Source organism: Bison bison, unplaced genomic scaffold, assembly GCF_000754665.1.
Source record: "Bison bison bison isolate TAMUID 2011002044 unplaced genomic scaffold, Bison_UMD1.0 scf7180017864238, whole genome shotgun sequence".
Classification (NCBI taxonomy): Eukaryota; Metazoa; Chordata; class Mammalia; order Artiodactyla; family Bovidae; genus Bison; species Bison bison.
Genome location: NW_011494810.1, coordinates 2933688 through 2945181, shown reverse-complemented (window position 1 = coordinate 2945181; position 11494 = coordinate 2933688). Strand labels below are relative to the sequence as shown.

Sequence of the window (11494 nt, the reverse complement as noted above, 5' to 3'; positions counted from 1 at the left end):
GATGTGAGTCTCAGTGAGCTCCGGGAGTTGGTGATGGACAGAGAGGCCTGGCGTGCTGCAATTCATGGGGTTGCAAAGAGTCGGACACGACTGAGCAACTGAACTGAACTGAACTGAATCTATAAAGAAAAACATATAGCTAACATCATACTAAAAGGAAAAAACTCAAAGCATTCCCATTATAAATAGGAAAAAGGCTACGATGGCCCTCTCATCACTCCTTTTCAACATTGTACTGGACATACCAGCTAACGTGATAAGACAAGAAAAGGAAATAAAAGGCATACAGACAAGGAAGGGAAAAAGTAAAACTGTCTTTGTTCACAAATCACACTATCATCTAAGTAGAAAATCCAACAGAATCAACAAAATTCCTAGAAGTAATTATACTAAGGTTATGATATACAAGAATAGTAGTCAATCACATTCTGTATACCAGAAATGAACAAGTGTAATTTGAAATCTGATGCTTTCCAGGTGGTGCAATGGTAAAGAATACATCTGCCACTGCAGCAGATGCAATAGACACAGGTTCAATCTCTGAGTCAGAAAGATCCCCTGGAATAGGAAATGGCAACCCATTCTAATATTCTTGCCTAGAAAATTCCATTGACAGAGGAGCCTGGTGGGCTATAGTCCAGGGGTTGCAAAGAGTCAGGCACTACATGCACACATGAATTTGAAATTTAAAACAATACCATTACACTGGTAATAAAATAACGTACAAGATCTATATGAGGAAAGCTATAAAACTCTGATTAACAAAATCAAATAAAAATTAACTAACTAAAGGGATTCCATGTCATGGAATAGAAAGACTTATATAATGTCAAGATACCAATTTTACAAACCTGATCTGTAGATTCAATATAATCGAAATAAAAATTCCAGTAATTTTGTAGATACAAAAAAACTCATTCTAAAGTTTATATGGAGAGAAAGAAATGGCAACCCACTCCAGTGCTCATGCCTGGGTAATCCATGGACAGAGGAGCCTGACGGGCTACAGTCCATGGGGTCACAAAAAGTCAGATACAACAGAACAACTAATCAACAACAACAAAAGCAAACCACCTACTCCAACCAGTGCAGCCCCACACCCCCAACCCACCAAACTAAACATTGGACTGAAATGAAAATACTGCTTTTGCTAAGACATCAATGAAACGATTGGATTAAGTTGAGCAATTACGTCAGAAGAAGGTATGGTCATCTGGAGAGCTGGCCGGTCCTGGTACATGCTCTCTGGAGTTTGTCTCCCAAGAGAAATGTGGTCTCAGACAAAGGCATTGACCACTGCTCTGCCTCCATCAGGTCCACACACACATACATGTCAGCTTGAGATAAACTCATATCAAATACTTACTTTCATTCACTGAACCTGAGTATGATGATTAATAGTCCTTGTTTGAATAAAGATTCACCCACTTAGTGGTTGGCTAATCTTACAAAAGTCACTTAATTGGTCTCAGCCTGTTTCTTCTTCTCTAAAATGGGGGATAATCTTAAATAGAGCTACCAGTTCTTAATGTTCAATAAATATTTATAAAGCCCCCACTATACGCCAAGTATATGGTTGAATTTTTTTTTTAAGATTTTGCATGTAAAAAGAAGCTGATTCCAGTCTGGCCCAGAGTAAACCTAATTTTCACTACTAAGAATGTGTCTCTTCCACATTCCATAGGCAATGTTCATTTGTCAGCCAACGGAAAACCATCAGCAGCAACTTTTGCCCCCAGAATTGTGATATTCTGTTTAAAAAGTGTGGTCTATTTTTTTTTCCCCTTCTATACTTAATAGAGCCTCATATAATATCAGAGCTGGAAAGAATCTTAAAGGTCATCCAGGCCAACTTTCTGCCTACCTGGCCAAGTGGCCCACCCTATCTTTGGACAGCTCAGCTAGTAGACAGTTCTTTCTTAAAACAAAATCATCTTCCTGTGGTCTGTGTCCTAGTTCTGCCCTCTAAATCATCTCAGGAAAAAAGCTGCATTTTCTGTCTCCCTTATCACAGTCCTTTTTGTGTATGTGGAGACCTCTCTCACTCCTTTGTCAGAAATAAATCTTTTATCCAGGCTCAGATAAAAAGTAATAACAACTATTTCAATCTAATTTCTTTTCCAAAGGAAACATCTTTATTAAGATGATGGGAATTGTCTGCCCACTTAAATCTTTACATATTTTATTGACTAATATAAATTAAGACATTCAAAATGAAAAAAACAAAAGTTTATATGGAAGGGCAAAAGATCTGGAATAGTCAACACAATATTGAAGGAAAGGAACAAAGCAGGAGGACTGATGCTACCTGACTTTAAAACCTACTACACATAAAGCTTCTTAACTGTCTGAGCTACTAGGTAACACCAGTGGTAAAGAACTCACCTGTCAAGGCAGATTTAAGAGACCTGCGTTCGACCCCTGGAGAAAGGCATGGCAATCCACTCCAGTATTCCTGCCTGGAGAATCCCATGGACAGAGGAGCCTGGTGGGCTACAGTCCATGAGATCACAAAGTGTCAGATACAACTGAGTGACTAATACACAATCATAGTTGAGGCAGGAGATAGATGAGCCCCAGGTCAGCAATCTACAACTGGCCTCCTGTTCATATCTCCTAGGGCCGGTCATTCATTACCAGCCCCTATTTACATTTCTTGAAGTAAGAGACAAATGGGCTCCAGGACTACATATTTATGACTGGACTCCTATTTATATTTCAAGATCTATACCTCAATATAAAAACCAATAAGAACAGGGTAAATAACTGGACATTGGGCAGTTTTAGGGCAGGGACAGAGTGGGACTAAAACCTGTTAAAAGATTAAGAGGTCACACACTCCCCCATCTTTAGGGCAAAGGAGACACTATGCATACGCAAAAATCCTTCATGAGGTCAAAAGGGCAGGGGACACCAGACCAAAGTAAGCCTTGCCACCCCCTTCCATAAGCCTTTTCGGTGGGATCCATTTTAACTGAAAGGTCTATACACACCCAGGGGAGGGTTAGGACAGGTCAGGTGTGGAAAAAGAAACTAGATAATTGGCTAAAGAAGACTAGGAAGAACTGTCCTATATAAATGACTTAACAGCCTATTTTCTGTGCTCCTCACTATGGGGGACACCCACACCCCTTCTCTCCAGGTGCATCTCTGCCTTGCTTCTATCTTAACAAACTGTTTCTCTGTGTGCTCCACCCACTTGTTCTTATGCTATGTCTCTAATAATAAACTTTATACCTGGATTTAAAAAAACAGTCTTTGTCTCCATGATAAATGCATCTTTCACCGGGGACAAAGATCCAGGAAAAAAAATAGCCTCTAGCCTTTGCTGGTCTGGACTCCTGGTTTTTATCCATGTTGCCCAGGTTCAGTTCCTGGGCAGGGAATTAAGATCTTACTTCACGCCACTGCTCACTGCTGCCTCATGGAGATCACAGTGACAGCCACCTCTAGATATACCACAATGATTTAGCAACAACAACAATTATGGTTAATTTTATAAGGCTGAGAATTATACTTTAAATCACCTAAATTCAAATTAATAGTGAAAAAAATTCTGCTTTATCTTCAATGTTTTATAATAATCTCAGCTAGTTAACATACTTTTTAACAAGTTCACTGAAATACGTAAACATCTCACATGATATTAAAATGCAAAAATACAGTCATTATTAAATAACTTCACAATTGAGTAACAAAGTCAGAAGAGAAAAAACTTACAATAAATAATTTTTGTGATATTGTGATTTATAATAATATATACTGAATCTTGGCACCTGACACAGAGCTTCTAATAATCCTGGAATTTCCTAACAACTCCTAACAGCTCCTAACAACTGGAATTTCCTAAATCAAAAGAGCAATAAAGATATCTTTTGTTATTAATAACAATTCCCTTTTAGGCACACCGGAGATTCTATTAATGAACTTACTTTTGGAAAGCCCCTAAGGATGGGGGCTGGTTGCCAGGGAAACCAACCAAGCTACTAGAGGATTAGAACTTTTATTCCAACTCCCCAACCTCCAGGGAAGGAAGAGCGACTGGCTGGAAGTTGGACCAATCACCAATGAACAATGATTTAATCAATCATACCTGTATAATGAAGCCTTCATAAAAAACCTGAACTATAATGTTTGGTGAGCCTCCAGGTTGGTGAACATGTACAGGGACCGAGAAGGTGACATACCTGGGTAGGTCAAGGAGGTCCCAGGTCTCCTATATCTTGCCCTATATCTTCAATCTTGCTGTTACTGAGTTACATCCTTTATAATAAAAGTGAAAGTGAAGTTGCTCAGTCATGTCCAACTCTTTGCGATCCCATGGATTGTAGACTACCAGGCTCTTTAGTCCATAGGATTCTCCAGGCAAGAATACTGGAGTGGGTTGCCATTTCCTTCTCCAGTGGATCTTCCCGACCCAGGGATTGAACCAGGGTCTCCTGCATTGTAGGCAGACACTTTACAGTCTGAGCCACAAAGGAAGTCAATCTGGCTGTTACTGAGTTATATCCTTTATAATAAACCAGTCATCTAATAAGTAAACTGTTTCCCTAAATTCTGAGAGCCATTTTGGCAAATTAATTGAACACAAAAAAGGGGTCACAAGAACCTCTGATTTATAGCCAGTGGATCAGAAGCACAGGTAACAACCTGGACTTGCAATTGTCATCTAAAAGAAGGGGAACTCACACAGAACTAAGCCTTTAGCTTGTGGGATCTGACAGTGTCATATTTCCATAAACTGTAGGGTACCCAGTGTCCAAAGAGTTGGAGAAGTACTTTGTAAAGGGGAGAAAAAAAAAACCTTACACATCTGATGACCAGAATAAAGTGCTGAGAGTAGAGCAGACACTTAGAATTTTAGTGATCAAAACAGTAACACCATTATTGGAGCCACTAAGTGATTTTCTTTTTTTTTTTTTTTTCACTAAGTGATTTTCTACGTGTTATCTTCATTTTATTGATGAGGTAACAGCAGTAGGCTGTAGTGGCTTGCCTAAAGTCCACACAGTAAGTGGAAGGAAGGGTTCAAAACCAAGTGTGCCTAACTCTGAAATGGCACATTCTTAATTTCAACACACTGCCTTTAATAATCAATTGTATACACTCTAGGTAACTGTGATCCCACAAATTTTAATGGAATCCTGAATTACCAAGAACCACACACATTCTTATTCAGAGAAACCTTTTCTTAATGAAGAAACTAGTGTCAATTCTATGACTGCTGAAACTTCCAAACCATTCTCAACACAAAAATGAAAACATACGTGCAATTTTTCTTTTAGCCAAACACTTTGCTCTATTTGACTGTTTTGCCTTCGTTTTCTGCAATCCATTTTCCTCCTTTGGCTCCTGTTGCAAAACAAGAAACATGAACAGGTTGATTGGCATTAAAAGTAGTACTCTTTCTACCTTCCTCTACAGCTAACAGAGGCCACTAAACCTCTAAAGAATCAATGTTTTTGTAAATGTTTTGTAACATTCTTTGTAAATGTTCAAAGAAAACATCAGAAAAAGATCTTTACGGTAGAAAAAGAAAAATGTAGATTCAGAACCAATAAAAATAAAAAACTGTAATATACAGATATAATTATGTCATATTCAAGCTCATACAAAAACTGACCCATCTGTAAAATACCAGCAAGTATGCACCCAAGTTCAGAGAAAGCTCGATTCAATGTTTCAAAGTCAGTAATAAAGTTTAAGCCCAGTGCATACTCACTTCTTTTAAATCAGTACTTTAAAAAGCAACAGAACAATCAGGGAAAAGTATGTAACATATTTATTAGATAAAGGTCTAATTTTCCTTATATATAAAGAGCTCTTACAAATCAACACAAAGCACCTCCCACAGGCAAAAAATATGTTAAGACACTTCACAGAAAAACATACCACAAAGAGCTTGTATGTATATGGAAATGCAATTCACAACAATTATATAGGTATCTTTTTTTAATCTATACCAATGGTAAAAATGAAAACATTTCATAAAATATTTAGTGTGAGGAAACAAGTACCATAGGTTGGATAAAATGGATGCAAATCACTATTCTGTGCATCTGGAACTAATATAGTGTTGTGGGTAAATTATACTTCAATTACAGTGTGTGTGGGGTGGGACGAGGAGAAAATGCATCAAAATGCTAATGGTGGTCATCTCTACAGGGTGGGGATTGTGGGTGGTTGTGATTTTTTAGTTTAGGCTTTTACGTGTTTCTAACTGTCCACAATCAACAGGTATTGCTTGTAAAATTAAGATAAAAACAATAAATGTCATTAAAAATGAAAAAAAAAAAAGAATACAGGCAAAGATGATCCCATAAATATATAACTGGGATCTCTGAAGAAGAAAACAAACAATGAAACAAACTGACATTAAGATTATAATAAATAAAATTTACAAGGGAAAAAAGGCAGAGGATGAGATGGTTCGATGGCATCACCGACTCAATGGACATGAGTTTGAGCAAGCTCTGGGAGTTATTGATGGAAAGGGAAGCTTGGCAAGCTACAGTCCATGGGGTTTCAAAGAGTCGGACATGACGGAGCAATTGAACTGAACTGACATATTGAAAGTTCACTCTGACCAATCAGTTTCCTAACACATACACATAATATACCTATCTCACCTTGAAGAAAAATTTTTAGCATTCAGACTAACAAAAAGGACTAGTCACTTAACAAAAAAAGGAAAATAAATCAGACTTACCAAACATAACATACAAAGCAAAAATCAAGAAGGCAGCATTTTAAAGAAACTCAAGGGAAAAAAGAAAATTTTAAACCAAGGACGTTGGATCCTATTAAGCAGTCTTTCAGATATCAAGACTACAGAAAAACAGTATCAAAAACATAACTTAGGAAATAATATAGTCACAAGACCTACTTGACAAATCTAGTAAAAATCAAGCACTATTCAACTAAAAAATGATTAGAAAAAACCAAAAGAATTGATAGTAAATATTTAACATATTTAATTTTAGAACTAAGACTAAAACAAAAGTAGAGATAAGAATAGAAGAAAACATGTAAATGTTATATGCAGAAATGACACACCTAATAAATGAGAGAAATCAGAAATGGAAAGTAAAATAAGTTCATTTTCTACTGCATGCACTATAAGTGAAAGTCAAAGGATACTACTTACAACCGACAAACCAGACTACAGAAAGCTAAATTAAAAAAAAAAGGAAGGAACTATGAAAAGCATTTATATAAACTCTAAAAAAAGACATACCAAAACATATGCCAAAAGCAGAGTCAAAAATCAAAGAATATAGAAAAAGAAATAAAATTAATATAACAAAAAATTAAACTCAACGCTATGAGACTGGGTTATAACAAAGTGATCCAGAATGGCCGAAAATGAAAGATCTAGAAGATAACAGTAATTGTGTGTGCATGCTCAGTCACTTAGCTGTGTCTGACTCTTTGTGACCCTGTGGACTGTAGCCAGCCAGGCTCCTCTGTCTATGAGATTTTCCAGACAAGAATACCGGAGTGGGTTGCCATTTCCTCTTTCAGGAGATCTTCCCAACCCAGGAATCTACCCTGCATCTCCTGCACTGGATTCTTTACCACTGAGCCACCTACCTAAATTGACTCTCTCCATATATCTTCCCAGAAAAAAACACAAAACCAACAGGGCTTCCCAGGTGGCACTAGTGGTAAAGAACCTGCCTGCCAATGCAGGAGGTGCAGGAGACCTGGATTCCGTCCCTGGGTCAGGAAGATTCCCTGGAAGAGGAAATGGCAACCCACTCCAGTATTCTTGCCTGGAAAATCCCATGGATGGAGAAGCCTGATGGACTACAATCCATGGGGTTACAAAGAGTTGGACACGACTGAAGCAACTTAGCATGCAATAAGGACCAGAAATAACACCACCTATGACCAATGCCTTCAACATTATTAGGAGACAAAACATACCACAGAATTCAAATAACCAGTGAGCAGAGAAACAGCAAATTCTAACAGTGCTATTGCAAGTCTATGAATAAACAGAACAAAGAAAGAGAAGGCTTAAGAGACTATATGAAAAATAAGAAAAAGAAATGAAAAACTTAAGAACACAGACAAAACCACCTTCAAAATTAGAATGTCTGACACTAATACCAAACAATGGTCCAAGACCTGGTATTTCACATAATCAGCTATATCTTAAAGGGCTTGAAAGTGAGAGGAACAAAAGTGGCAACCTCAAAGACGTACTACCAATGGAAAAGAGGAAGATACACAAAAAAGAGATGGTACCCCCTCAGATTTCATAAAAGAAAAAGAAAGGAGGAAAAAAATGACAGGTCCTGAAGAAAAAAAATAAACATGCCAACCTCTCTTCTAATATCAACAATACCATCCATAAAAAAAACTAAAATGAAGTACACTAAAAAGCTTTTGTCCAGTAAATATAAGAATAAAAAAAGAAATTTCAAACCAAGCAACTATAAAACAGAAAATGTAAATAAAACATTTAAGTTTATCCCAGAAAAGGAAATTAACACATCCCAAACAAATTTTAAAGAATCATCTACAGATTAAGAAAAGCCTAGAATCAGAAAACTCAAACCATAAACCAACAAGAAAAGGAACAAATAAATTGAAACTTGATAAAACCAAAACTGAAAATAGATAAAACCATCTCAAAAAAGAAAAATGGGGACTTCCCCAGTGGTCCAGGAGCTAGGACTCTGAGCTCCCAATGCAGGGGGCCCAGGTTTGATCGCTGGTGCATGCCTCAACTAAGACTCTGCATGCTGCTGCTGATCTGGAATGCTCCACACTGTTCTCCATAGTAGTTGTATCCATTTACATTCCCACCAACAATGCAAGAGGGTTCCCTTTAAAAAAAAGGTGGGGGAGGGGGTCTCCAAAGGAAAACAGATTCAAGTAAAAATCTGAAACAGCCACTAAAGAAATACAAGAAAACAATGAGAAAATGAAAGGAATAAGCTACAAGATACACTGTTCTGAGAAAAGAACAAGATGCAAATAGATATGCAACATTTCACATAAAAAGAAGCAGAATTAAGAAAACATGAATGGGGACTTCCCTGGAGTCCAGTGGCTAAGACTCTGTGCTCCCAGTACCGGGGGCCTGGGTTTGATCCCTGGTCAGGGAACTAGATCCCTCAAGTCACAACAAAGATCGAAAATCCCATGTGCCACAACTAAGATGCAGTACAACAGGCAGAAAACTAAGATCAAGCCATCCGGTCCCATCACTTCATGGGAAATAGATGGGGAAACAGTGAAAACAGTGTCAGACTTTATTTTGGGGGGCTCCAAAATCACTGCAGATGGTGACTGCAGCCATGAAATTAAAAGACACTTACTCCTTGGAAGGAAAGTTATGACCAACGTAGAGAGCATATTCAAAAGCAGAGACATTACTTTGTCAACAAAGGTCCATCTAGTCAAGGCTATGGTTTTTCCAGTGGTCATGTATGGATGTGAGAGTTGGACTGTGAAGAAAGCTGAGCACCGAAGAATTGATTTGAACTGTGGTGTTGGAGAAGACTCTTTAGTCCCTTGGACTGCAAGGAGATCCAACCAGTCCATTCTAAAGGAGATCAGTCCTGGGTGTTCATTGGAAGGACTGATGCTAAAGCTGCAACTCCAATACTTTGGCCACCTCATGCGAAGAGCTGACTCACTGGAAAAGACCCTGATGCAGGGAGGGATTGAGGGCAGGAAGAGAAGGGGATGACAGAGGATGAGATGGCTGGATGGCATCACCGGCTCGACAGTCATGAGTCTAAGTGAACTCTGGGAATTGGTGATGGACAGGGAGGCCTGGTGTGCTGTGATTCATGGGGTCGCAAAGAGTCGGTCACGACTGAGTGACTGAACTGAACTGCCAAATAAATAAATATTTAAAGAGAGAGAGAAAAAACATGAATGGGCTTATTTTTGCTTTAAAGCAATGCTGTAAGAATAAAAAAAAAAAAATCAATGAAATTGGTTATCAGTGGTGTAAAGGATGTGGAATAATAGGGTGTATAGAATGGAGAAGCAAGATAACTTGAGTGTATATCTTTCTCTATACATTTAATTTATTCAATAAAGCAATTTTCTATATAATGCAAAAATAAAATTAAATCAACAAGAATGGGAAGAAAACAAAGAACCAATGCAAAAACAATCAGTTGGATGGTACCTTTTAAAGTACCTCAGTAACTTTATTACAGATAAATAATCTAACCACATCTATTTAAAAAAGAGATTCTCAGACTGTATAAAATTAGAAACCTCAAACCGTGTGCTACCTACAAGAAATCCAAATAAAATATAAACAAATACCTAGGTTAAAAGTTAAAATACCAACAAATGGTGCTGGAAAAACTGGATATGCACAAGCAAAAAAGAAGTCAGATCCCTATTTTATACCATACACGAAAGCTAATAATGCAAAATCAATCAAAGACCTAAATATAACACTTAAAATTTTAAAACTCTTAGAAGAAAATATGGGGAAGGAAATGGGAACCCACTCCAGTATTCTTGCCTGAAAAATTCCACAGACAGCAGAGCCTGGCAGCCATAATGCATGGAATCACAAAGAGTTGGACATGACTGAGCACACACAGAAGAAAACATTGGGGAAAAGTTTCATGACATGGAAGATTTCACATGACTTTTTGGATGTGACGCCAAAGCACACGCAGTAATACAAAAACCAGATAAACTGGACTAAATTTAAAACTACTCTGCATAAAAAAACTATCAACAGAGTACAAAGGCAACCTATGGAATGGGAGAAAATATGTGCAAATCATATATCTGACAAGGCGCTAACTGTCCACAATATATAAAGAACCCCTACAATTCAACGGGCATTTCTGTAGTGTAGCGATTATCACATTCACCTTATACACAAAAGGTCCCCGGTTTGAAAACAGGCAGAAACATGTTTAGGGCTTCTCTGATAGCTCAGTTGGTAAAAAATCTGCTTGCAATGTGGGAGACCTGGGTTCGGAAGATCCCCAGGCTACCCACTCTGGTATTCTGGCCTGGTGAATTCCATGGACTGTAGAGTCAATGGGGTCGCAAAGAGTTGGACACGACTGAGCAACTTTCACCATTCAACAACAATATGTATGTGAATATATATAATCTAAAAATGGTTAAAATCCTAAATTATGTTATGTATATTTTACCACTACATATACACACACACACACGCCATCTCATACCATACACAAAAATTATTTCAAAATGGAACAAAGACCAAACTGTAAGAGCTAAAATTAGAAAACTCTTAGGGATCAACTTCATGACTTTAGATTTGGTAATAATTCTTTAGCTACAACACCAAAAGCATTAAATAACCAAAGGGAGAAAAAAAAGGTAACTTGGACTTTTTCAATATTTAAAACTGTTGTGCATCAAAGAACATTATCAAGAAAGTGAAAAGACATCTGCTAGCATGGAAGAATATATTTGCAAATAATGTATCTGATAAGAGGTTTAATATGCAAAATAGAAAAAGAAAACT

General features: G+C 37.5%; 1 protein-coding gene across 3 annotated transcripts in view; it reads right to left on the bottom strand.

Annotated features, from left to right (window-relative positions):
• The window catches only part of UIMC1 (ubiquitin interaction motif containing 1), a 139150-nt gene that overhangs the window by 97028 nt on the left and 30628 nt on the right, over positions 1 to 11494 (bottom strand). For all 3 annotated transcript variants that reach the window (XM_010846582.1, XM_010846581.1, XM_010846583.1), the window contains one exon: positions 5268 to 5352. In XM_010846582.1, the coding sequence (XP_010844884.1) occupies positions 5268 to 5352 (85 nt within the window). The remainder of the gene's footprint in view (positions 1 to 5267; positions 5353 to 11494) is intronic.